Source organism: Chaetodon auriga, chromosome 13 (genome assembly GCF_051107435.1).
Source record: "Chaetodon auriga isolate fChaAug3 chromosome 13, fChaAug3.hap1, whole genome shotgun sequence".
Taxonomy (NCBI): Eukaryota; Metazoa; Chordata; class Actinopteri; order Chaetodontiformes; family Chaetodontidae; genus Chaetodon; species Chaetodon auriga.
Window position 1 is genome coordinate 19,437,375 of NC_135086.1, and position 27,435 is coordinate 19,464,809.

Sequence of the window (27,435 nt, forward strand, 5' to 3'; positions counted from 1 at the left end):
CTCGTTTCAGGACATCAAATTTATTTCACTCACTCAAAGGGAGTTCTTTATATTGGTATACCAGGAAGAGCCTTTGTATGCACCTTGAAGCTGCTGAAGAAAAGGAAAAACCCATAGTCATTGTTTGACCTGCACAAACTGGTACTGCTGAGATCACAGGACAGCAGGACAGAGAAATAACTGGACTGAACTGGAGGATTTTAGCTCCAGTTTGATCATTTACTTAAACTCTGTATCCTCTGTTCTTTGGCACTAAGTGATCAAGGTAGTTAAAAGCTGATGAGGCTCTTATGTAAGGAAATATGAGTAACTTTGTCCAAATCTGCAAACGGCAGGAAAGAATTTACAGTATATAGATGCCTGATATTTTTTATGTCGTGTGCACAAGAAAAACAAGATCTGATTGTCCTTGATTAATTCTTAACTTCCAAGAAACCGGGTCCCTTTCATTGGTCTTGAAAATATGTCATCTTTAATTTTAATAAAACTCCATATACAATCAAGTGTTCTGTAAGTTTTAAACAATGCAACTAGTGCAAAGAAATAAATATTTCATTATAGGGCACAAGTTGGAACAGGTGGTGTCCAGGGTGTGATGGGTCTGCAGTGATGTGTCCTGACTCTGGAGGTGTCCTGAATGGAGGGCCGATTCAGACAGTGATGGATGTGCACAGGACTGTCTGTTTTCTGAAAACTATAAAAAACAAATGGATGAGGCCGATGACTGCCGGTAAACTTTGAGATTCCTGAGATGATGTTCATTTATTATGTTATTTTAAAGGCACTTCATGTGTGAAACTTTCAAAAACCGCATGTGCTTGTATGTGAAATGTTTGATATGTGATGTGTCCACATGTACCAGGACATTTTGCTTGTTTTCATCTCAATAATCACCCTTGTCTCCTGTTTCTCCTCTCTGCCCTCTGTCTATTTCTGATAATGGAACATGAGGAGCTGCAAAAGAAGCTGGTTGCAAAGGGAGCACAGACTTTTAAGAAAAGGAGGAGGGGGAGAGGTGGAGTTCTTTGGCCTTGCCTGGGATAAAGGAGGTGAGAAGCCCCGGACAGATCGTGCAGAGGGAAGCTGACACTGCTGCAACAGGAGTATTAACAGTATTTGTATTCAGAGAGACAATATCTTTGTCATGTAGTTGTAAAATTGCCTGTATTGGTAATATTAATATCTCTAAAGAGTAGTGATATTTCTAAATGTTGTTCTAAAAATAGCATTTATAGTCAATCTAACTTAGTTGCTTAGGTGGTTATAGTAGCACGTATTAAATTGAAGTACTGGCTGCAGGTGTAAATTAAAAAACACTGAACAGAAAAGCGTAGGTAGAGTATAAGTAGAGTCCAGTAAAATGCAGGACTACGAGGAGTCAGTGGCGTTCCTGGGGACCTGGGGCCCGTTCCAGAGGACAGTCCTAATCCTGCTTTGTATCACCACCATTCCATGTGGATACAACCTCCTGTCCGTCATTTTCCTGCTGGCTACCCCCCCTCACCACTGCCACATCCCCACCCACAGCAACCTGAGCCAAAGCTGGATCCAGGCCAGCATCCCAGTACAGGTCAGAACCAATCGGCACTGGATCCAGGACTGTGATGAAAAATTCTGATAATAATCAATAATCAAAGAATTGCTATTAAATGTGACAATCAAGACTTTTATTTCATTGTCTTTCTTAAATTAATGTTTTTTAAATGCAATCAAAATTTGTGTAGTCCAAAAAGCTTTGAGCTGACTTTTTAAAATTCCATTTAATAACCAAGAAGTCCTGTAGAATACATGATTTGTCCATGCCCTTTAGGATGATACATAACCTTGTTCTACATCTATCTGACGCCGCCGTTAGCAGGACGACGGTATGACTGCTTGCATGTGAAAGAGGTTGCTTGTGTTGATAAACACACAGAGAAATTCCACCTGGCTCTGCAGGTCCCCTCAGCTCTTTGAAGCATTGTAGCTTCTTTCAGCTCATTGTTTTGGTTTTCACAAAATTGAACTTTTCACTTAAGTAATTGATTCAAATCAAACACATAAAATACTGAAGTGTAAGAGGCGCCTCTGTCCTCTTTAAAGTCACACATGTGATGCTGCTTTCTTTCAAGGGAATTATGGATTATAATGGTGAGAAAGTACGGTTTTGTTTATTGTGTTTCTCTGTTAAGCCTCTATGAAACAACCTGAGTTTGAGTAAAGATGTTGAACTGAATATTAATTGGTTTGATATTAACAGCAAAATGTGAAGCTGATAGAAAAACTTTGATTTTGGAGAACCTTTGCACAGTCCTCACCTCCATATAGAGCCAATGGCCATGTATGTAAACTGTCAAGTAAAGTGGGTTTATATACATGTGACCAAATACACTATGAAAGTTGATGCATGCATCTTCAAATCACACTGTTGCAAGGTTTTTCGTTCCAGAAAAATCTGAGTAAAGGACTTGATAAAGGACTCCTGTGCTGCAGATCTGCAGATACAGAACCTCAGACTAAAAACCTAAATCTGAGAGTCTCTTGGCCCTCGTGAATGATAGTGCCATGCAGATACTTTTAGGTTTAATTATCTCCCCCAGGTATCAATTAAGTCTTTCAGCTTTTTTCAACTGGATGAAAAAAAAATCCTTCTACAAATAAAAGAGTAACTACAGGTGTCAAATGATAATAGTGGAGTAAAAAATGCAATACTTACTACTGACATGTATGACAAGTATATAAATAACAAGAAGCAGAAAATTGAAATATTCATCAAAACTGTACAGTACTTAAGTAAATGTACAAGACAACAGTAAAAATTTACTATTTTTCTTTAAATCCGGTTTAATTGTGAGTTATACCACAGCTGATGTCTGTCTGCAGTATGCAAGCAAATACTTGGACATGTCGTCATCTTATAATTATAGCTTTGGACTGGATCCAGGCTAAGATCCCTGTGCAGTCTAGAACTGGTCTAGTTTGAATTGGTCTGCTCAGGTACAGCCTGCCTCCCCAGACTGTTGGAAATAATGATTGATGATGATGATGACTTCCCTGGTCAGCAGGTGGCCGGGCAACTGGAAAGGAGCAGTTGTAGCCGGTATGAGCTGGATCAGGTGAAGAACCTGTCTGCACTTGGAATCAGACCCAGCCTGGATCTGGTTCACAACCTGTCTGCACTGGGATCGAGTCCAGAGATCCTCCTCTCCAGTCTGAAGCAGGAGGACTGTAAAGATGGATGGACCTACAGTACTGAGTACTTCCAGTCTACTGTAGTCACTGAGGTACAGAGCTACTGCTGCTATTGCTACTGTGGAATTTACTGCAAGGACTAACACAATTACTTTTACTTGTTTTAACTATTTTACTGTTTCCATCAGTGACCCCCACCCCTGTCTACCACATATTACCATTTAAACTCAATAAAAAAGATCCAGACTGGTTGAAATGACTTCTGTTTGTAAAACATTGAGGGCTCATGACCTCTTTCAATGGTCATCAATCATTGACTGCAATATGCTACCATGAGAAACTGGAAATGACAGGTCTGGGGTCTCCTGCATGTGTTATGTAACTGTGTGGTGTAATACCACAACGTCTGCGGCGCTACGGCTCGTGTGTTTAACTTTATCTAAGATGGATTTTAAATTCCATTTTGTAAATTCAGTAATTTGGTGGCACTGACATACACGCATTAATGCATATGAAACCAGGATGTTTTATTAACCTGGACTGCACTTTTAGTAAGAATATTTTTATGTGCAAATATGATGTGAGTGTATATGCTACACTCACTTGATTTTTGAGGGTGCTGTTTGAACAATGTATAAAGTCCATCCATTAGCTTTGGGAAGAGGTGAGGAAAGTACCCTGGAAGATAAAGGTGAGAAGGACTGCAAGGCTTCTCAAGTCCTGTGCAGACCAGTTGTGCGTGAAAGTGGAACACATGTTAACCTGAGCCTGAAGCTGAGGAGACTGCGACAGCTGTGGAAAATCAGAAGCTATATAAAACATGGATGTAGTCTCTGTGATGTCACCCATTGGTTTCTGAAGAGGCCTTGTGAAGCTCAGTGACAGTGACTCCACCCATCCCTATCTTGGCAGTGCCTGACTCTCCCAAACGCCTGGCTAATCCAAAAATGGCCAAGAGATGGACTGTCGGTGGAGCTGAGGTGGGCTGAATGAAGCCTGGTTGCTGAAACATAGCAACTAACTGTCACTCAAAGCAGCCATACCCATAATTCTGCATGATGTTAAGCCTGTAAACGAGTGAGTTATATATAATTCATCCTCCATATAGTTGTCATGAATGGGGAAATCAGCTATAGAAGCCAAAAACGTTTTTTATACCAGGCTGTAAACATGTTTCTCATAGAAGGTTGGGCATTTTAATGTGGAGGTCTATGGGGATTGAACAGATCAGGTGGAGAGCCCAGAGGAGAACAAAACAGACCAGAGTCAAGCTGATGTCACAGCCCAACCAAAACCATGCAACTTGGAGGCTGTTGAAACCAGCAGTCTGGGCAGGAAGACATCAGATGCTGGAGAACCAGGCTCTTAAAGCTGGACATTGAAGGACCAGGCTTGGAGGCACCGGACACTGGAGGACTGTCTCTAAGATTACTGAAGGATGAGAGTCTGAGAAGCAGGACACTGCAGGACTGGACTCACAGCAGTTACATGCTATAAGACCTGGCTCTGAAGTAGATGGACACTGGAGGACCAGGCAGCCAGGAGTTGGATTCTGCAGGAGTGGACCATTTCTAAGAAAGAGGAATCTGAAGGACCAGAATCTGTGCTTTTTCCATTTTTTTCCAGCTTTAAAGACTGTTTCACATGTATTATAGTTTGCATTCCCATGTTTGCTTTATATACCAGCGTCTGTGTCTGCTGTGTCATTCTTAATTTTTTTTTGTCTGCTGCCTAATTCCCATACATGTCCTCTGTCTTCCAGTTTAACCTGGTATGCAGCGACCAGTGGAAACAGCCTCTCACCTCTCTCGTCTACTTTCTGGGAGGACTGAGTGGATGCTTAGTCTCTGGACAAATCTCTGACCGGTACATTTCAATTTCAGCTCAAACTGTTTGCTGTAGCTGGTCGTCTCAGCTGCTATGGAGTTAGAGTAAGTGGGATGTTTTGCTTAAGTATGTCTGGTAGTTAGCTGTCAGCTTAACACACATTGACCAAAGAGATGAAGGTCTGCTACACTTCATGGAAGAAGGAGGTGTATGACAAATAATTTTGAGGTTTTTAATGTTTATCCTAATATCTAGGGGCCTACTTCATGTAGATACACTGCATATTCAAACACATGAAGCTTTCATGGTTGCTCGTCATACTTGGATGACCAGCATACTAGCATCCAACTTTATCTTCTGAATCAAGAACCATATAGGTTGCTGTTGTGACTGACACCACTCTTGTATTTGTTCTTGAGGTTTGGCAGGAAGCCCGTACTGTTTGGTTCCATCGCCACACTTAGTGTCTTCAGCAGCGCTGTGGCCTTCGCTCCTTCCTGGCCCATCTTTACCTTGCTCTTCTTCATGATGGGCCTGGGCCAGATCGGCAGTTATATAGTTACATTTGTACTGGGTATGGGTTTTCCATTTTCATGATACTGTGACCACTTACTTTTCCATGTTGTTGTTCTGAAATTGAAATTTTGTCTTCTTATGTCTTCTTTGGATTTATATACAAATACAAATATACAACATTTCTTGCACAGGTTCAGAGATCCTGATTGGTTCAGCCAGAGTTTTGTTCTCCAGCCTATGGTTGCCTTTGGTCTACGCCTTCAGTATGTTGCTGCTGCCTGGCACTGCCTACCTGGTCAGGAGCTGGAGACATTTGTCACTGCTCTTGGCTGTGCCGGGCCTGGCCTGTATCCCCCTCTGGTGGTAAGATAATTTCAGTACACTGTCAAGTCATATCTGCATCTTGTGTACTAATTGATTTATTATAGTGCAAGTGAAAAGTGAAAGGATGATGTGTGTCAGGGTCCAGATGATGAATTTATTCAGTTAGAATGATACCTCTATGTCATAAACTGGTTTTGTACCTTGATGCACTACTAATAAAAGACTTATTTAGGCCACATTCTGACAGACAAAATAACTGAGTGAAAACTAACTTTGTTACATGAGCACATGCAGATGATGCAGAGTCCTTCACCAATTTCCAACAAAACATTTTCTACTGATAAATTACAGAGGATACATTTCTGTGGTTGTCTGTCTGTCCACCAGGCTGATTCCTGAGTCTCCTCGCTGGTTGGTGTCTCGTGGCCGTTTGCGGGAAGCAGAACTCCTGCTGAGGTCAGCAGCTCAGAAGAATCGAGTGGAAGCTCCACATGTCATCTTCCTCTCGACCAACGTAAGAACCTCTAACCTCAGCCTTGTTCCACATGCTAAAGGACAGTGGTCATTGTACTGCATTTTCTGTCTCTCCACAGCTTGAAAAACCAGCTACCCAGGAGGAAGAGTCCCCCAACTTCCTGGACCTGCTCAGGACCACAAACATTCGAAATATCACACTTATGCTGTGGCTCATCTGGTGAGTTAAAGTACATTTACACTGGATTTCAGGAACTTCTCTTCTTTTTCTTGCTAGCACTGCCAATAGTCTATAAGTTTATCCTTCCCAAGCAACATACAGTTAGTTGTCCATTTACAGTTTACTGTGGATGTTCATTATCCCCAGAGTTACCCCAGTGACCCTCTGACCTTTCCTCTAGCGCCACCATCAGGACAAATTACTGGAGTAAGAGTGGACTCTTACTCCAATAATATCCTCATCTAATGTTCAGATTCACATTCCTGCTCTCCAGAGGATGAATCCATTAGTTTTTAATGCCGCCACGACCTTTCCTCTAACACCACCCTCAGGGCAAACCTTACTTTTTTAGGTCCACTGCATTTAAGCCTAAGAATAACTAAACCATCGCTATGTTGTTTGCTCTGTCCAACACTTGCTATAATCTTGCTGTTCTACTGTAATCAACAGGCCACCAGCATGCCGTCTGAGTCTTGCTCTCTTCTTGTCTGCAGGTTTTCCTTGAGTATAAGTTACTTTGGGCTGTCATTCAACATGTCTGGTCTCAATGGCAACCCCTACCTAAATTACTTCCTGGTGGCGGTCGTTGAGCTCCCAGCCTACACTGCCAGCTGGCTTGCGTCACGCAGTCTTCCTCGCCGCTTGTCCTTTATCAGCTTCACCCTGCTGGGGGCGATAGCTCTGCTCCTCATCCTGATCACTCTGAACAGTGAGTAAGACCAGCACAAGCCAGCTGTACTTCACTGCTTTCGCTAAACCCAAACCCCATTAGTGACTGTTGCCACACCTCTTACACACTCTTGCACAGCACTGGAGATGTACCAGTAACACTTTTTTTTTTTCCAGACCAAACACATTTTGTCACTTGGGTACCAACTACAGAGTACAAGCACTTAATAATACCTCCCTTCACAGCACAGTAGCTTACAATGACAAAAGTTGCAGATTCACCATCAGAGGTAGGGAAAAGCAACTTCACATTTCAAGCAAGTGGTTGATGATTTGTTTGTTTTTTAGTTAACTATTGCTATTTGGCTTTGGAGCTAACATTAGGTTCCAACTGTAAATAATGTTGCAAGATTGGTGGTCATGAATGCTAACGGTTGCTTGTCATGGTATGATCGAGCGATCGTTACTCGGGGAAAGCGTTTGGTGAACAGTCAGTTGCTTCATATTGGTTCAGTACTTCAGAAATGCTTTGTTTTCCCCATCACTAGCTTACAGCCATCCTCATCCCTGCAGGTGATCCAGCTATCACCATGTCCCTGGTGATGTTGGGTAAATTTGGTGTCCTGGCCGGCACCGGGGTGTTGTACATGTACACCGGGGAGCTGTCTCCCACAGTCATCAGGAACACAGCAATGTCGTCCTGTGCCACGTTCTCCAGAGTGGGGTCCTCTATTTCCCCGTACCTGCTGCTGCTGGGTGAGACCTTTCACTTCCTGCATCATACTGGGAACAGTACATAAGACAGTATGAAACGTCAGTCTGTCAAATTTAAGCCTACAATGTGATTTGTTTGTACCAGTACCAAGTTCTTCATTTGATATTTAATTGTGCATTTTGTGACTTTTCTTGGTCTGCAGAGAATCAAAATATTTTGTGTGGGGAGAGCACCACCACTAGCAGCTGTAGTAGTAGCTGTGAGGCTGTTCTTATGATGGATTGTTTTGCATATTTTCTCAGTTGCACTTAGTTGAATCTAATGATACAGTTATTATGGTTTTGTCAGGCAAGGTTTTGACATGTTGTTCTCAAAAAACATTTTTGTCTGGATGAATTTAATGGTCATAGAGGAAAACTTCCAAAGTATGAACTCACTGATCTGGCTGGATTTTGTCTCCAGGTGTGTTCAACCAGTTCCTGCCATGGATCATTGTGAGTTCTCTGTCACTGCTCTGCGTCCTGCTGTGCGTTTTCCTGCCCGAAACCTTCAGAAAGCCGCTGCCTGACACTATCCAGCAGATTGCGGTCATTCAGTGGTCAGTCTGCACAGTCACATTGCACAGTTTTCTTTCTGAGTGTGAAGTGGGGGTAATGCTGTTTGTTCACCGACAGGTTTTGTCCACTTTTATCACAACAGGGCTGAGTTGTAAATGGATACAACAAAACAAAGAGTAGACACAACAACAGACACAGCAGCTGACAATGAAGAACCAAAAGCTGCAAAAACAAAGAAATATATCAGAAATATATTTAAAATATGTATGAAAGGAAACAACACCAATTTGAACCACATATCCTTTAAAAATGTGTTAAAATATAGAGCAAGATAAGTACAATGCACACTTGACAAACATTGTGCAAGTGCCACCTGAATAATGCAGCTCTCCTCCTCCTGGCTCCCAGGTTTAGGTGGCCATGGGCCTCCTCGCCTCCTCCAAAAGGTGATGGAAAATCAGATAAAGACCAGACTACTGCACCTGAGATCATCTGCACAACTCATCTCTAAGACTCCTGATGCACAAACATCTGAGAAAACAAACCCTTGGTGACATGAAAACTGCCTAAAGACCACCAAAACTGTTATTTTATCAATTAGATTTTACTTTATTTTGTCAGGATGGTGGCATTGTTTTCTGTGTCCGCAGGTGACAACATGTGAACGCTGGGATAGGACCTGCAAGGCCTGCCATGATGCATTTACTGATATCCTATGAATAGTAACAACAGTTTATTGTATTTCCATAGAGCAGGAAACGAGAACTGTGTAACAGTGAGACAACAACAACAACAACAAAACTATTGCAAAGCTTCCCTGAAAATAAGGGCTCGCATAATGACTGTTTTTTTGTTTTGTTTTTTTTCATGAAAGCCAAAGGAAAAGTGAAGTCAGCAGATTGATTAAAGGGAACATTTCAAATCACACAGCAGTTTACTTGGCTCGCCATAGACCTAGTTTACTATGCTTCCTCCCATCGACTGAAACACTGGTGCTTTTGAGATGATAAATATGACATGAATGTGACAATCAGTCTCAGCATAAATATGACAGTGGAAAGAAATATCAATTGTAAGTATGAGTTCAAGGTGATTGGGAATTCTGTACATGCTTCAGGAGGTACAGTAAGATCTATTTTGCTCCTGTTGATTCAGAACTGGCAATGCAAAATTGTATTTTTTGTATTTATAAAAAATGTATTGTTTGGTTTCTACCTGTATATAGAAGATAAATATTTGCACATTTTACAGTGATGAATAAATTAATGAATCAAAATAAGAGTCCTGTGAATTGACATCATCTCGTCTCTTTAAATAATAATAACTCTGTTATAGCTATAAATCTAATATTTGTATTTAATTTATTATGACTACTTTTGGTGTTAGTTGACATGTTTCTTTCATATCATTTCTTTAATTATTATTTGGCCATAAATCTGATCCTGAACGTCAGACCTTGCAGTTTTCTGAGGGTACCTGAACGCCTCACTGGTCTGAAGTGAATAGGGCTGGTCTATTTCTGGCTCCGCCCCCGGACATACGATTCCAAATTTATAAAGTTACAAAAAGAGGCAATGTGGCCTTCAAAATAAAAGCATAAAAATATTCATTTTTACCAAAGACCGCAGACCATAGGAACACGTGGACGTCACTCATCGCTTCGTTGACTACCGTTTGAAACCTCCAGTTTGGCGGTCACCATCTTGGTTTTTTGTGACCGTATTTGGACGACAGGGTGGAGATGAGGAGAATATTAAACACCTCCATCCTGATTGGATCTGACTGAGGACGCCCTGTGGTAATGACTTGTCAATCCTAAGGTAGCCTAAGTATAAGCATACCCTGCCTCCTCGACCATTTTACTGTAAATGACACTATAATTTATTAGATGAACACCATGTTGTATTGAGGAAAACTTTAAAGTAGCAACTGATTTGAGGTTTGGGCAAGAGAATTGCTATCCATAACCTAATACGTATACAATACACAGAGAAACAGCGGGGTCAACAGGGGCCCTGTACCAAAATGAAACATTTCATCAGAATGAGAAAAACACACAGCAGGTATCAGATCAAGGCTTAACACTGGCCTGACGAAGCAGTTACTGCTAATCTGAGTATCCCTCACACAGTTTTTAGTCACACTATTGAGACTGCAGTGGTGGTCAGTAGTTGCACTGCACTTTGGTCCAGAATGAAACAACTCAACAACCATGGATTGTCATTTTGTCCAGACATTTACAGTGTCCACAGACTGAATCCGAATGACTTAAGTGATTCCTTGACCTTTTGTGTAACGCTATCATGAGGTCAAAAGAACCCCCTGATTTTTCCTTTAACACCACCATGAGCTTGAAATATGTGGTTCAGAGTAAAATGTCTCAACAGCAGTTTTGCTTTCTTTAGAAAGACCATTAAAGCCATGCAGAACCCTTCAGCATGACATACAAAATATACAATCAACTAATAATTTATGATACTATACATATACATATAGTAGTTCAAATTACCCTCACCATTTACCAGCTGCAGCACACATGAATGCATCAATAATTATGATCTAGAATAGAATATTCTGAAATGGGCCATTCTGCAAAGTGAGCACAGTTACTTTTAGTATTTTTAAGTATATTTTGATATGTATGATGTGTACAGTTTGAATGCTGGACTGCTACTTGTAACACAGTATGTATACACTGAGGTATGGCAATTTTTGTTTTAGTAAAAGACAAAATAGTACAAATTTTAAATAGAAACAAATGAATAAACATTAGGAATGTCACTGAAAACCATTTGTTAAGAGGAACCTCCACACTTATGGTTAGCAAAGGTTGATGAACCTGCTCCTCCATACACACACGACTCCTCCAGTAAAGTAGATCCAGCCGCCTCCAGGCTTTTATTTGGAACGTCGCTTTACCGGAAGTGGCACTCTTCGGCTTGACGGAGGCTGCGCACAGCAGTGAGGTCCACCGCCTGCTCCTTGTGTGTTTCCACTGTTGTTGAAAGCGGGCAGAGAACAAACAGAGATCTTCAGTGTTTTTTAATGGAATCCAGATTAAAAATCTGCTGATAAATCAGCCTGAGAGGAGAAAGAGGAGGAGGAGGAGAAAGGCGAGTGGAAAAGCCGCAGAGGAGGAGAGATAGAGGAGAAGAGGAGGAGGACCAGGAGAAAAAAATCGGGACAGTAGAATGCTGCAGATTTGACTGAAAGGTAAGAAAACCCGCCTGATCGATACTTATTGCTGATCGATCCCAAAGTTGTCGATGCTGAGAGGATCGAGGCTGAGGTGAGGGAGGTTAGAGCCGCAGCCACCGCAGCCGCCGCAGCCTGCAGCTGCTGAATGTAGGTCATTGTGTCTGTGGGCCGAGCCGAACCAAGCCGAGACAAACCGAGCCGAGCCGGGCCGGGCCGTCCTGCAGCTGTAGCCAGGCCGCAGGCAGCCGGTGACGGAGGACGAAGACGATGCCCTGCAGCAGGACCGACCGGTGCTGCAGTCACCACACTCATTCACTCATTCATTAGGAGAAATGCTGCTGCTGCTGCTGCGTCTGCTGCTGCTGTTACCACCACGGACTGATGAGGAGGGTAACAGTCAAAGAAAAGGTTCAGTGTTTAGAGGACAAGTAGCAGAACAGTTGAACACAAGCAGAAATGTTGACAGCATGAAAGCAAACTTTTAAAGACACCAAAGGCCCCTGAAAACTTGCTTTCTTCATTCGGAATATTCTTCTAAAGCGATGAATTTTCATGACCCGAAAATCAAAAATCAAAGTTTATCTTTAGGGGAACAACATTTTATTTTATTTATGAATAGCTGAACTGAACTGAAATAATCTGTGTGCTTCATCAGGGCTGTGTGGGTGTGGTTTGTACAGATTTGATGGTCTCCAGCATTTTAATCACATTACACAAAAGTGTGTCAGGATAAAATGCCCACGCTGTCCGAAACGTACATATTAAAATAGATACGCTTAAAAAAGGTATATTTGTACTACATATATGTACTGGGTTGAAACCAGATTAAAAGTAGAAACAATGTAATAAGGGCAGTAATGTCATGATACTTCCATTTTACACTCAGATGCAATACGAGCATAAAAAGAGATATTTGATAAGAAAAAAAGAAAAATAAGTCCAGTGCTCACAAAATAGACGTCTGTAATAGTCATTCTTTTTTAATAATGATTTGATTTTTTTTTTTGTGAGAATTTTGAAATTAAGTTTGAGAAACACATTGTGAAGTTCACGTTGTTGCTGAGAAGATAGACCCCGCACTCGGGTGTGTTGGTAAATATAAAGCTGGGGGTGGTTAGCTTAGCTAGAAACACAGGGAAAAGGTTAGCCTGGCTTTGTCTAAAGGGAACTAAATCTGCCCTCCAGCACGTTTTTAAAGCTCACTTTATATCTTGTTTGTTCAATCTGCACAAAAATCAGTGTGTCAAAATGATAAGCTGAGCCTTTAATAAGTCTCAGCTCAGACTGACAGATAAGCGGCTGTAAAGCCACACCTTGTTTTTACACTCAAGTTTTTGTATGAATAAAACAAACAAAACACATGCTGGTACCTTTGGATGGAGCCAAGCCAGCTGCTTCTCCCTGTGGCTAGTCTTTATGCTAAGCTAAGCTAACCAGCTGCTGGCTATAGCTTCATATTTAGACATGAGAGTGGAATCAATGATCCGATCGCTCTGAAATTATACAGTGTATAAACCAATATCTGGCAGTGAGTGATCAAACAATGATAATCCAAAGCAGCAGAGTGCAGAGAGGGTGAACACAGTCACAGCTGTGGAGCCGTCCAGGAGGTGGTGTCGAGATGTCCGCTGCAGGACGGAGGAAACAGGTCGCTTTCCTCCTGCAGGTCAAACACGGGCTGCATCATTACCAATTTAATCTGTTCACTATTAACGTGAAAAGTCAACCAGTTGACAAACACGTGGACTGATTGACCAAGCGAAAGGTTTAACTGTGCAAACACACTGATGACCCAAGCGGAATGTGAAGCCAATAATCTCAATCTGCTGGGAGAAATGCCAGTTAAGGGGAAAATCCTTATGGAAAATCACTGTGTGGTCTCTATGATATCCCTGTAATACTTCAGCGAGGGTTTGTAGTGCGTCTGTGCTGCTGCAGTGTTTGATGGTGACTCTGTAGCAGCTGACTTCTCATACTGACTGTCATACTCCTCTGTGTATTTACAATGTGCTCGCCCTCTTGACGTGTGTGACCTCTTTGATATTTCAATAATATTCATACAGTAACAGCGGTTCATACAGAGTTCGTTTTTTAATCCAGTAGAAACAGGTAGTGCACAGAGTTTAGAGTTAGTGTCAGAGCAAGCGGGCTAGTAGTGTCTTAGCAAGTGTCTCAGGCTTTGGGCTCGTGGTTGACCCTGTGGACCAGCGTTTGGGCCTGTGGACCAGCGGACTAGTGTCTGAGGTGTTGGGCAAGTGTCCAAAAACTGTTTCAGTATACATGCAGGAATCCATCCTTTAAGTGTTGTGTGTATGTGTGTGCACAGATGTCCAGCGTTAACATGGAAGCGACCACCATCCTCCCCATCCTCAAGAAGAAACTGGCCTTTCTGTCAGGTAAAACACACACACACACACACACACACACACACACACACACACACACACAAACTTTAACATGACGTGTCTGCATGTGTGTCCTCAGTGTGAGGACTGCATCATCTCAGTTTCGGTGCAGTTTGCTCAGTAATTAGACGTGTCCCTGTCTGTCTTTAGGGGGCAAAGACCGGCGCAGTGGTCTGATCCTGACCATCCCTCTCAGCTCAGATCAGACCAGCATGGAGGAGCTCAGCGCCACACTGGACTACCTGCTCAGCATCCCCAGGTACACACACACACACACACACACACACACACACACACACACACACAGGATGCTGGCAGCAGCAGTGACACTCTGGTGTATGTCTGTGTGTAGTTATGTAAAAAAAAGACGGTTTGGTCTCATTTTTGACTCCTTCAGACATGTTTGGAGCTGCTGGATCGGTACTTTGTGTCTTGGCAGCAGCGTCTGATTCCAGCATGTTCAGCTGCAGAGTAAAAGGCTTAAAGGATGATTCCACTTTATTACAACTGGAATCTTCCCATATGGCCCGAATATGAGACGGCCCTGCTTATAAGACGACCTACCTCTTCCCAACAGCTTTTTACGGAAGATACAAACATTTTCCTCATCCATGACGACTTTTCTTCCAGAAAAGTGAAATACGTCGTAGCGTAAATCCTCCATTTGTACTCTCGCCGTATGTCGCCAGGCTGTGAGAAGAAGTCTGAATGATTTCCTCTGGTTGTTAGCGGCCTGTCTTTCTGCGCTCCTCATCCTGACGTTCTCTGGCAGCAGTGATTCTTGGCAGCTGGACAGATGATTCAGTCCCTGTTTCATTTCTGCAGTAAAGATGTCAGCAGATGCGTTTGAATCGTTAGCACTCATCAGGAATTTATATCCTCCAAAACACATTACAGGAGCTGTTTTTGAACTTCTGTAGGTTAAACTGGGCTTCATACAAACGTTTAAGGCTGACTGACCATAATAAGACGCACTATAAATGGCCTTGGAAAAACCCACCACGGACTTCAAGGCTACAAACAACCCCATAATTCTCCACTCTCTGTAGGAGAGTTGCAGTAGTGTGATGCCATAAATATGTAAACGTCTAGTCCTTGAATATAATGTGATCCTAACTTTCCGAATGCAGGGAAGAGTAGAAAAATATGTTGTCTTATATTAAGGCAAGCATTACATGGGTCTTATTTTTTTAGCTTTTGGATATCATTGCCATCGGTTATGATTACATTGTAGTCATCAAAATACTTGCTGAGACCCGAGTATCCGTGAATTTGAATTATCCCTTAAATCCTTGTAAATAAATCTGCCAGCTCCAACGTCCAGCGCTCGAGCTGGCAGTAAAACAGCGTTCAAAAGCTTACTTCAGATTTTGGAGCTCATAATCAAAGTAATTGGCCATGAACGCACCGCTCTGACCTTTCTGAAGCAGTCTTCACACACTTCACACGCCGATTTTGGAAAGGAGGGAACGAACTCTTTGTTCAGTGGGGCCAGTCGGTTTGGATGGGTGACCAGAAAATACGGAACGACCCGGAAACTCTGGATGTAAATGTTCACCTCTTCTCTCTCTCTGTTAGTGAGAAGTGTAAGGCTCGGGGTTTCACCGTTATCGTGGATGGACGCAAGTCTCAGTGGAACATTGTGAAGACTGTGGTGCTCATGCTGCAGGTACGAGCAGGTTCCAGTAATGACGTATGTGCCTGCATTGCCTTGTTATGATGATGATGATGATGATGATGATGATGATGCCATTGACGCTGTTTCAGAATGTGATTCCAGCCGAGGTGTCGCTGGTCTGCGTGGTGAAGCCGGATGAATTCTGGGACAAGAAGGTCACACACTTCTGCTTCTGGAAGGAGAAAGACCGCCTGGGCTTCGAGGTGAGTCTCTCAGCTGCTGCTCGCTAAAACCAGCTTCCTTTCATCCTCACGTTACGCTGCGTGAGCTCCCTCTGCAGTGCTGAGAGGGACCTGAAAGGATTTTGGAACTCGAAGCTTTTGTGGATTCAGAAAATTTGTACCTGACTTTTTTCTAACACGACGGTCACGAGGCTTTTTCGATGCGAGGCGGTTTTTCAGCAGAATCGTGTGCGTTTGTTGAAGTGTGAAAGCTGTTATTGAGCTCATGGACCATCCAGAAAAACATCTCTGGTCAACCTCAAGTCGTTTTGTGGGCTTTGGTTCTCTTTTCCATCGCAGGAACTCAGCAATTTAAGGACCTTGTGAGGTTTTGGTGCAAGGTTTCTCCCTGTGTTTACACTGCCTTTTACACACTGTGCAGACACGTTGCAGACACTCGTCCATTAATATGTCATTAAAAAGCAACAGAGCGGCCGAGCATGAAGCTGTTTCGGCGCGTTAGCAGCACGGCCCTACGGATGGCAATGTCAGATGATCGACTGGCCCGGCACTTTGGCCCAGATTCACATATCTTAACACTTGTGCCAGTTGCTGAGAAATCTTCTGGTCCACCTCTTGTCCTCCTAAAGAATCCTATTTTGTTGAAACAAAGCAGCTTGTATGATTTGTTGTCCCACCACATCTAAAGGCTATACTCAACAGCCACACGCAAACACGAACCCAGGTTTTCTACTTACTGTGAAGCTTTGAAATAGCATCAGAGACAAACAGGCCGTCTGGATTTCCAGTTTTTGTTTTTGTGCGGACACACGAACACGGGCGCACACACATTGAATTGTGCTGTTACCCAATATCAAACAGAGGGAAAATGTGCCACTTAGGATAACCTTGAGCATCATTAACTGTCCTGAGTGCTGCTGGAAATCTGAGCCAGGACCAATCGAGAGTGTGTGTGTGTGTGTGTGTGTGTGTGTGTGTGTGTGTGTGTGTGTGTGTGTGTGTGTGTGTGCGCGCTTGTGTGCGTGTGTGTGAGATTTTCGGCCAGCCTCCTCCTCTATTACAACAGATGGTTTTACTGACAGAGATCAGTAGTCACTGTGACCCAGATTTCTGCAGCCATGTTGGCTCCACAGTTGTTGCCACGGTAACCGGAGCAAGTTGGTTGGTCTGTCGTGACTCGAAAGTTGCTGCAGATAGATAATCCATCACAGTCGATGTCCAGATGACTTTATTTTTCAGTCGGAGCGGAGTTATCACTGTGTGCTGAGAGCAGAGGCTGCTCGGGCGACTGTACCCGATGGTGAGTTCAGGAAAGCTCCGGCACTGAAGAGTCAAATCATGAACGGTGTAGTTTTAATGTAAGGAGTGACTCAACTCGTGTTTGCTCACGTGTGCATGGTGAGCTCCTAAGCGTGTGATTCATAAGATTGTTTAAACACTAAATGTATTTTGAAAGAAGAAATCTTTGTTCACAGAAATGTGCTGCGAGTCAGTTTGTTGTTTAAATTTGTTAGAGTGCTCGTCCACTTCACTTTAGTATTCACTAAGAACACACACACACACACACACACACACACACACACACACACACAGCTGCTGGAAGGGAGATTCCAGTGACGGTGTTGAAATGTGACTCATCTTAACTATGGAGTCTGTGTGTGTGTGTGTGTGTGTGTGTGTGTGTGTGTGTGTGTGGATGTCACAGTGGGGTGTGCTTTGTACAGCTGATTTAAAGTCTGACCTAGCATTTAAATAAGCACACACACACACGCGCACGCGCACACACACACACACACACACACACACACACACACACACACACACACTGACTTGAGTCCCGTTTCTCTGGCAGCATCTGCTGCAGTGACAACTGGAGGACAGACTCAGTCCAGCTGTCTGACGGTCCACGTTTATTTCCACACAAATGCAGCTCACGGTGCTTTACTGATAAGACGGTGAGGATAAAGCCTGCAGAATGTACAGACAGACACAGTAAATGTCTACACATTGAAGGAAAGCTTAAGTTGTTTAGTTTTCCTTCATAGAAGAAGGTCTGTCAGACCTCAGATCAGCTCGCAGGCTCTTTGTGGACACGCTCCATCTCCAGATTTAGAAAGCCCTCTGGGATGTCCAAGGTGAAGTTTGTGTCTTGTGATTCAAGAACTCTGTTGGGTTGACACAGCAGACTGAAGCAAGCGCTAGATATACAGTCTGTGATCAGCACTAAGCTATCTAAGAAACTGTCTTAAGAACAGTCCTAAACTTTGACTTGTAAGTCAAAACGTTCTGCGTAGAGCAGGGGAACTTTAGTACAAAGAAGCTAAGATCAGCCTGAAGAAGAAAAATCAGAGTGTGACTGTTCAGCGCTGACTGCAGTGACTCCTGAAAACAAACACTATAATTATGTCTGTTATGCTAATTATGCCAACATGCCCTCCCTGAAGCACTGGATCAAGCAATAGAAAGGCCACAAAGTCTGTGTATGTGAACCAGAGCTCTTGTATTTCACAGCTCGGATGATATAATACATACTGCACAATTTCTGTGATGTGAACTATTTATTATTTGATTATATTCATGCTGAATCATCGTGTCGTGAACGTTTTCGTGCTGTGTGGGTGTTGGAAAAGTCCTCATCTCTTAATAATGTCCCAGGAGTGAGATCTTAAAGGCTGTTGTGAGTTACTGTCAGTCTGTATGATGTGTTACACTGAAACTCTAAAATTCATGTGCTCATGTCATGCTGGTGTCTGTGCTTCCTGTCAGGTGATCTTGGTTTCGGCCAATAAGTTGACTCGTTACATTGAACCCTGCCAGCTGACGGACGATTTCGGAGGAAGTCTGGACTACGACCACAGCGACTGGCTCAACAAGAGACTGGTCACTATTTTTTTTAAATGAATTTCGTATTTTTTCTAACTTTAAAATGCTTGTTGCCAAGGTTTATTTGTCATTTGCTGCAGGTGTTTGAGAAGTTCACCAAGGAGTCGACGTCGCTGCTGGACGAGCTGTCGATTATCAATGAGAGTGACAAGAGCAGCACGGTGGACAAGGACAAGTACGCAGCACACTCATGCACACGCACACACACAGACACGCGCAGACAGATGGACTCTAGAGCTGTGTGTTTGTCTGTCCTCTGCAGATCAGCCGACTGTGCCCTCTTGCCGTCCTTTGACCCTGAGACTGTCCTTCAGACAGGTAAATGAATCTTTTCTCATTCAAGCCCCTTTTCAGATGTGCATGTCGTTCATAAATGTGAGGGCAGTTGTACGTGTCGGTCTCATGATGTCATGACCGAGAGTCTGATTAAGACGTTGTCCGTCCATTGCAGCACAGCAGGGAAACACAGAGAAAAGGCAAGATATCTAACAAGATATCCACAGTTGATTTGTCTGACTCTTTCTGCCAAAGCCTCGTATTAGCTTCAGATAAACCTTTGAATGCAAAACAAACTGAGGACACTGGGCTTTGTCTCCAGCCCAAACTGTCCCCCAAAAAACTGCGAATGAGCTGACTTTATGTTGTTCATGAGGATTTCCCCGCTCCCGGTGCAGTGCAAAAAACAGCTCATGCAGTCAAAGTAATAGCTTCCTCATCAGCTTTTTGTAAATATCTGCTTATTCTGAATTTGAGGTAGCAACACCTTTCAAACCGGTTGGTACAGGAGCAGCAAAAGATGAACATGACTGCGTAAACGATATCACCACATGGGCTCAGGAACACTTCAGAAAGCCGCTGTCTGTAAACAAAGTTTGTTTGCTGATGACTCCATTCTGTTTTGATGTACGTTCTTTGGAATCAAGGTTGTATTTCCTGAATTTCCTGTGTACACAACTGATCTGTGTTTCACCCCTCACTTGTGCTCACAAGCCGTGAGAAAGAATGTAATCATGCATCCAAGTAGCATAAATACATGGCAGACTGTCTTGACCTGCAGGATGTGGGTGGAGAGAAGGAGGTCTTAGATACTTAGTCTGCTGTCACTAAGACCTGGAGCTTAATAGACGCTAAGGATGGGTGGATGAATGGATGGAGGGCTGCGTTCACTGTGCTGAGTGGCCTGTGTCTGTGTGTTGGGCAGAGGTGAAAGGAGTCTTTGTTTGTGGTACCACCCTCCTCCCTCCTCCAGCTCCTTTCATAATGTAACAGCATGTACACAAACACTGACGCATCATTGTTTCAGATGCTTTTATAACAGGCTTTTAAATCTCAATGCCCCCATCCCCCCCCCCCGGCTCTCTCTGTCTCTGTCTGTCTGCAGGTCATGAGCTGCTGTCGGAGCTGCAGCAGCGTCGTTTTAACGGCTCAGAGGGAGGAGGAGGAGGGCAGGGAGGTGAGGATGCAGCTGTCAGTCGGTCCAGGTGTCACTGTGCTGGTCCGGCTCAGGCTGATGATGATATGCAGTGCTGCGTGTTGTTATGAGTGAATGTGAGCTGTTGTTGTTGGAGATTGACGGTTGAATGCAGTCATTCAGTTGTTCCAGAGTGCTACACAGGATACTACAGTATGACTCAGTGTATGAGAGTGTATCAGCTCTGTAGGGTCCAGTGAACTAGACGCCCTGACCTTACAGGCTGAAGACGTCCTGGACCGTAACCCCATGTCTTCTGTCTTCGACCTCTGACCCCCAGGTCCAGCCTGGTGTCCCATGGAGGAGGAGCTGCTGGCTCAGCCTCAGGTGATGAAGCTGCTGGACTCGCTCAGGGAGCAGTACACCAGATACCAGGAGCTCTGCAGGCAGCGAAATAAACGCACCCAGCTAGACGAGATCCATGCCAAGGTCATGCAGGTGACTATGAAGCTTTGTCTCCATCTGGAAATGTGAAAGACTTTGAAAATGCGAATTCAAAATGCAGTTTGTAAACTCTGTTTGGCTTTTTTTTCCACGAAATGCAGCAACACTCAAACATGACTGAGAAGTCATATCATTCACGACAAACAAAGGAGATAAGACGTGTTAATAAGTGAGCTGTGGAGGTGCAGGTGGACGGATCCAGCCAGGTTTCCAGGTTTTGTGCCAAGCTAAGCTAAGCTAACTGGCTGCTGCCTGTACTGTCACATTTACTGGACAGACATTTGAGAGTTGTGCGCAGTTAATGAGTGTGTAAATATCCCACACACACTCGCAACTCTCTGTGTGCGTTGTCCCGCTGCAGTGTCGGCCTCCTCAATCTTTAAGAGCCTCTTGCTCTAATTCTTTTATCAAGTCTTTGACCTTTTACCCTCACAGTGTCAGTGAGCATCTCCACCAATGATTCTTTAGAACAAGATCACCCATTACAATGGTATTGAATGGTGCATACCCCCCCCAGCTTCACTGCTCCACAGAGCTGCAGTAGAAGGAGACTCCGCTGTGGTAGCTGGGGTCCCTGTAGCCGTAGGGACTGATGGCTAACACCACTGTCTTGGAGATGAGCCTATGGTTGCCATGGTAACTAAAACATGTCGGTCGCTAGCCTGGAGGTTTTGAGGTGTGTGTGTGTGTGTATGTGGGGGGGGTTGGCCTATTTCTGGATCGAAGTTTGTGTGTGTGTGTGTGTGTGTGTGTGTGTGTGTATGTATGAGAAAAGTTAATGTTAGGGTTAGATGAAGGTTAAGATGGTCAGGAGCTAGAGGTTAGTCTCCAGGAAATGTTTATAAGTCTCTGCACTGTCCTCAAAAATCCTCAGTAAGCTTGAGAGTGTGTGTGTGTGTGTGTGTGTGTGTGTGTGTGTGTGTGTGTGTGTTAGCTCTTGAGGCATCGCTGACCTGATAAATACAATTAAACCATGATACTGACACACACATCTGGAGAGACAGTTCCAGATGTTACTGTACTGTGTAGTGCTACGGTGAACATTTCAACTCATCACAAAATCATAATCACTGTGTGCGGCCTGATTTTAGTTTGTAATAGACAAACACACAGGAACAGATTTTCTAACATATTTTAAAGAAAAATGAAACATCCACAACACAGTCATAGTGGGACCTAAAAGTCAAGACATCTCTGCTTCTGCTGCTTTGATTTTGACCATGTTTTTTTAAAATATGTCTTCTCCAACTTAATAAAGGAGTTACGTATCCTGAACCACTGGAATGCCCCTTTAACAGCCAATTCATTCATTCAGTTATACTTTGATTAGGCCGGTATGATCTGAAGAAGTAAGAAAGGATTTATGAGCCATGACCATCAAAGAAAATCATTTATGATGTGATTTCCAGAGACAAGTAGAACCTGAGAGCCCCCTGCTGGACAGTGTGGACTCTGCTACCCTACAGCTCAGAGACTTACAGTGACTGAAGGACATCCTTACAAACAACACAAATAATAAAAATAATATTCTGTATTTTTTGGTTTTCTCTCTCTGTGTATCTCAGGTGGTCACCTGGCTCCAGGGTCCAGGTTCAGAGCTGTTGAAGACCCAGCAGGAGATCGGAGACTCGATGCGAGCGGCTCAGGCCCTGCAGCAGAAACACGAGGAGATTGAGAGCCAGCACAGTGTAATGCAACCTACTGGAACACACACACACACACACACACACACACATACAATCAGATTTGAGGTTAAATAAAGATCTGAGTGGACTTTGTCCTTTGATGCTTCCCGTTTGCTATCTGTGGTTCAGCTGTGAAAAGGTCAGGAGATCGCAGAAAGGAATTCACTCTTAATATGTTTCCCATGACACTGTCATGTTGTGATCACACTGCGAGTGTCACACAGAGCAGAGGATACAGCACCGGCTTTATTCAAAATTAACAACTTTAAGAAGGCTGAGCAGTGCTGATGTCATCTTCTTTGTTGTTGTAAACCAAGACTCGCATTAAACCAACAAGTTATAACGTGTTCATTACTGCCGTCTCCCTGATTCTGTGTGTGTGTGTGTGTGTGTGTACAGGAGTGGTTTGCAGTGTACGTGGAGTTGAACCAGCAGATTGCTGCCTTGCTCAGTGCCGGGGAGGAGGAGGAAGTGGTGGAGCTGAAGGCTCTGCAGCAGCAGCTGAGCGACGTCTGCTACAGGCAGGCGGCTCAGCTGGAAGGCCGACAGAATGTCCTGCAGGCGGCGCAGGGCTTCCACAGCACCACACAGGAGGTAACACACACACACACACACACACACACACACACACACACACAGACAAACAAACATACACACTACACCAGCTGCTGTTTGTGCATGAATTCAGGCTTCAGTTTCATCTTTGTGCGTCCACTACAGAGGTCGGTCCAGGACATGTTTAGCCTAGCTTAGCACAAAGACTGTAAACAAGGGGAAGCTGATAGCTTTGCCCATCAACATGATTCCTTGTCATTTTAGCAGCTCTTCAGATGATAAACTGATGACTCAAGTGTTGATCTACAACCAGAAGATTCCAGGGTGAAGCTGAATGTGGGCGAGTGGCTTGAAACGTGTGGAAGTGTTTGTGATTTATTCTGAACCAAAGCTCTGTGTCCCTCCCTGCAGTTGTCCCAGCAGTTGGACGGTCTGCTGGGCATGCTCTGTGCTGACGTGGCTCCAGCTGACGGAGCTTCAATTCAGCAAAACCTCAAACTGTTGGAGGAGAAGCTGCAGACTGTCGGTTCGTGTCCTGAGTGATAGCAATAATACTTTTTTTGTGATGTCGGTTAAGTCTGCATATCTACATACATGTTGTGGACCTCAGCAGTGACACATCGATGGGTGTGGTGAAGTTCCTCTGTGACATTATCGTCTCTCCTCCTTGCAGAGGCAGGCCTTGCTTCTCTGCGTCAGAAGGGGGCGCTGTTGCTGGAGCAGATGTGCAGCCAGCCGTCCTGGTCTCTAGAGGAAAGCGAGAGTCCAGCGGGGGAACAGCCGGACAACGTTCAGCACATCCAGGCCGTGATGGAGGAGATGCAGCTCCGCAAGCAGAGGTAACTTTTTCTTTATCTGCTCACTGCGGAGTTCAGCAGGGAGTCACCTCAGGGTTCCTCATTACCGTCCTCAGGACAAACACTCCTAGCTTTTGACAGTGTGTGCTTGTGTGTGTGTTTCAGGTGTGAGGACATGGTGGATGTGAGGAGGCTGAAGATGCTGCAGATGGTTCAACTGTTCAAATGTGAAGAAGATGCTTTACAGGTAGGGCACACAACAACAACTACAACACACAAATACACAAAAAGTCTGCCTGTGTTGATGACATGATGACCTGTGTGTGTGTGTGTGTGTGTGTGTGTGTGTGTGTGTGTGTTCAGGCAGTAGAGTGGCTTGGCGAGCTGTTGGATGCCCTGTTGAAGACACATGTCAGACTGGGCGATGACACCCAGGAGACCCGAACCATGTTGGACAAACACAGGAAGTTTGTGGACGTCGCTCAGGTGAGACACTTCCAGACTGCTCATCGTCATTTGATCTGCTGGTCGTGTCTTGAGTAAAGTATTGGACAAGTAAAAGTCTTGACCTGATGGTGGCGCTAGAGAAAAAGAGGATCCTGAAAGATTTTACAGTTAATCCTTTGGGAGACATGACAGGCAGTCCAACAAATATTTGTCAACTTTTAAGAGACAAAAAAGGACAAAAATCATCATCTCTGTCTTCCTGTCTTCTTTCTCGTCTTTTCCCTCAGAGCACCTATGATTATGGCCGCCAGCTGCTGCAGGCGACCGTCGTCCTCTGTCAGTCCCTGCGCTGTACGACACGTTCGTCTGGAGACACTCTGCCAAGACTCAACCGAGTCTGGAAGCAGTTTACTGTCTGCACTGAGGAGAGACAACAGAGACTGGAGCTGGCTCTGAACTTCCACACCGCCGCCGAAAAGGTGAGACAGGCCGAGAGAAAGTGAGAGAGAAATGTGCAGTGGGCGCGTCACACTGGCCCTTGCACACTCCTGCAGCCAGGAGGACGTGAAAGTATCCATTTTCTTACACCACATGTGTTTTTACTGCGTTTCAGGTGTTACAACAGGAGTGTGTGGACGCAGAGTCTCTGGATGACGTCGACTCGTCAGGGAAAATTCTGCTGGACAGACTGACCATGCCTGTTATCTTCCCTGATGGGTCCGTTTACACACACTCACAAATCTGACTCCATGGAGACCCTCACCTTAACTGTAACCGCTCCACGCCTAACCCTCAACTTTTCAGCTGATATGTCGAGCTTGTTAGTCCAATATTCACTCTCTGTTACCTCTGTTTTTGGCCTCTACCATCTCCTGAGGTAAATATTTGGCTCTTTAACGGTTAAATGTTCACCAGCTGGTCACAAATTGTGTCTGTCTGCTGTTTGGTATTGAGCAAGACCGTGCACACTCGGGGTCTTTAGAAATTAATAACAGCTGCTGGGTTAATCTGAAGATGACACTGTGAGAGTGATGAGAGTCAGCCAAAACAGTACATGTGTGGGCCGAAACGCCAACAGAATGATTTAAAGCAGAGCGGTCGTGTGGATGGATGGTTACAGCTCATGCTACCGCTGTCTGTGGTTTGATTCCAAAGGGGGACCCTCGCTGTATATCAGAGTTGGTGGGATGATGATTCTCTTTTGTCACTACAAATTCAATGATACACCAGCTTTTTGTCTCTATATGGGAGATAAAACAGTACACAGTAAAACACACACACACACACACACACACACACTTCACAGGGTCCAGACTCCTGATTTGAGTTGTTGTTGTTGCAGGAGCGAGCAGTACTTTGGGAGTCCCAGCGAAACAGCAGCGGCAGCAGAGGGCGTCAGAGAGCGCCTCCTGCTGGTGGAGGAGAGACGGCTGCAGCTGCAGGAGGCGGCCCTTGGTAATGAGGAGGAGGAGGACGTGCTAAATGGGCGGGAGACGCAGCTAGATGTGATCGGAGAGGAACTAAGCGAGAAAGAGGAGCAAGATGAGGAGGAAGAGGAGGAGGCAGGGCGACAGGATGAAGACTTAGAGAGGGCTACACAGGACTGCTAATGGATCGCTGATGATGTTAAACCGAGCAGCCTTAATGAAGCTCGTTAACAAAGGGCTGCGGATTCATTTCCAACGAAACCTCCCATTTGTTCTCCCTGAGCCAGGAAAGGCCTCAGCTGGCTGCAGCAGGTCATTCTTACTGATGGTATTTCTTTAAAATTAGGACTACGTTTCCCATCAGCCTCACTGCTTACGCTTCCTGAAAAAGGACAAACATTGTGGAAGAGATTCCTCTGGCAATATTTCACTCCGTTCAGCAGAAACTGTGACCGCTCGACCACCGTTTGCTCTGGAACAACAGCGCCCTCTAACTGTTTTTCCGCCGTTAAGCGATCAGCAGACTTCCTCTCGTGTGTGACCCGCTGGATCACAAATGTACAATACTGGAAATATTTAGTGGAATTATTAATACTCATCTCTCTGGATGCTCTGTTGATGACGATTGACTTTAAAATAATCCATTTGGATAAGAACCCTCCTAATGTACGCCTAACATCACCTCTCTCTTCCCAGCATGCCACTTGTTCGCGTAAGTGGGCGGAGCTTCCGTGGTGCTAACATGGTTACCCAGGTTTTTGTCTGTGCCTCTTCCGACTGCCCACTAAATGTACCTTTTTGTTGGTGTTACTTCGACACCTGCTGAGTCAGCGGCTGTGTCTGTCCTGCTTTTTACGAAGGAGGGGGTCTAGTCTCTTTTTCATGGGTCCAAATGTGCTGATGGCAAATGACCAGACTGTCATCAGCCTGTGCGTTACGCTGTGGTTTAAACAATGTACGCAGCCCCAAAACAGTGATGTAACAAACTATTTTAGTGCCTGCCCACACAGATTCTGCACCAATCACACCCACTGGAGAACGTCAAACAGAGGGGGCAATATACCAGCAGAAAAGTCAATGAAATTCAAATTTATGGACGATTAAATAGTTTGTGCTCATGACTTAGAGGAAACATTTCACAGGATAATGAGCAGCTTTGCTGTAAAAACTCTGATGATACTGCTGATGTCATCCAGTTAATAAAAAGTGGAAAAATATGAAAGATGAAATTAAGAGCACACATTTATTGACCAAATAAATGCAGAAGTGGAAATACCCCCCAAGGAGAGATAAACTGATTTTACTTGCCCTGTTTTCCAAACCCAAATTGGACACTTGGTGTATTCCTCTGTGGGACTTGTACTCAACACAGTTCCAACATTAATGCACCCATGACACTTCTCATGTCAAGGCTCCGACCACTCTGCTGCTCTAAAGAAACCATCTGCCTTCACGGTAGAAATGTAACCCGTGCCGCTCACTCTGGTCCAGACTAACCACAGGGACTGAGGTGACCTCTGACGGCAGTCCAGTGTGCAGACTGGGAGCAGTAGGACTGGTGGTCATTTGCTGACGTGGTAACATCAGGACAGATTCCTTTTCTATTTATTTGACTTTTTTCAAGCAAACCATGATGTAATTTGTTGGTGTTTTTGACCAATAACTGCTGCTGTAAGTGTAACCGCTAAATGCTGTGTCTTGCTCTCTGTCATCTTCTGTCCATTGACATACAGTGTACAATGACATCAGTATGACATCATCCTCTAAATAAAGAAGCGTTTTGAAGTTGC

At 44.2% G+C, this 27,435-nt stretch overlaps 2 protein-coding genes across 3 annotated transcripts; both read left to right on the forward strand.

Annotated features, from left to right (window-relative positions):
* Positions 1–1,360: 1,360 nt before the first annotated feature.
* Positions 1,361–9,246, forward strand: LOC143330769 (solute carrier family 22 member 4-like). Its single transcript, XM_076747530.1, has 11 exons — positions 1,361–1,570; positions 3,042–3,263; positions 4,934–5,037; positions 5,418–5,572; positions 5,706–5,877; positions 6,226–6,352; positions 6,432–6,532; positions 7,027–7,241; positions 7,775–7,957; positions 8,379–8,514; positions 8,882–9,246. Exons 1-11 carry the CDS (start codon positions 1,361–1,363, stop codon positions 8,982–8,984), a joined length of 1,728 nt encoding a protein of 575 aa, XP_076603645.1. The 3' UTR covers positions 8,985–9,246.
* A 2,163-nt stretch (positions 9,247–11,409) lies between these two features.
* On the forward strand, positions 11,410–27,430 carry sestd1 (SEC14 and spectrin domains 1). 2 transcript variants are annotated; one of them, XM_076746951.1, is made up of 19 exons: positions 11,410–11,686; positions 13,998–14,067; positions 14,227–14,335; positions 15,655–15,745; positions 15,844–15,957; positions 18,703–18,816; positions 18,900–18,994; positions 19,082–19,137; positions 20,201–20,272; positions 20,571–20,728; positions 22,300–22,422; positions 22,819–23,013; positions 23,386–23,500; positions 23,648–23,813; positions 23,937–24,018; positions 24,135–24,257; positions 24,506–24,697; positions 24,832–24,935; positions 25,561–27,430. In XM_076746951.1, exons 2-19 carry the CDS (start codon positions 13,998–14,000, stop codon positions 25,826–25,828), a joined length of 2,247 nt encoding a protein of 748 aa, XP_076603066.1. In that variant the 5' UTR covers positions 11,410–11,686; the 3' UTR covers positions 25,829–27,430. The 2 variants fall into 2 exon arrangements, with proteins under 2 accessions (XP_076603066.1, XP_076603065.1); XM_076746950.1 differs by having other exon boundaries at positions 11,551–11,686; positions 19,079–19,137.
* Positions 27,431–27,435: the final 5 nt, after the last annotated feature.

Bases quoted from the DNA above. Each gene is read 5' to 3' on its own strand.
- sestd1 (XM_076746950.1), top strand. From the start codon at position 13,998: ATGTCCAGCGTTAACATGGAAGCGACCACCATCCTCCCCATCCTCAAG. The intron at 15,958-18,702 runs GTGAGTCTCTCA...GCTTCCTGTCAG, and splicing joins AAGACCGCCTGGGCTTCGAG to GTGATCTTGGTTTCGGCCAA. The intron at 18,995-19,078 runs GTACGCAGCACA...GTCTGTCCTCTG, and splicing joins AGCACGGTGGACAAGGACAA to CAGATCAGCCGACTGTGCCC.
- LOC143330769 (XM_076747530.1), top strand. From the start codon at position 1,361: ATGCAGGACTACGAGGAGTCAGTGGCGTTCCTGGGGACCTGGGGCCCG. The intron at 1,571-3,041 runs GTCAGAACCAAT...TTCCCTGGTCAG, and splicing joins AGGCCAGCATCCCAGTACAG to CAGGTGGCCGGGCAACTGGA. The intron at 6,353-6,431 runs GTAAGAACCTCT...GTCTCTCCACAG, and splicing joins TCATCTTCCTCTCGACCAAC to CTTGAAAAACCAGCTACCCA.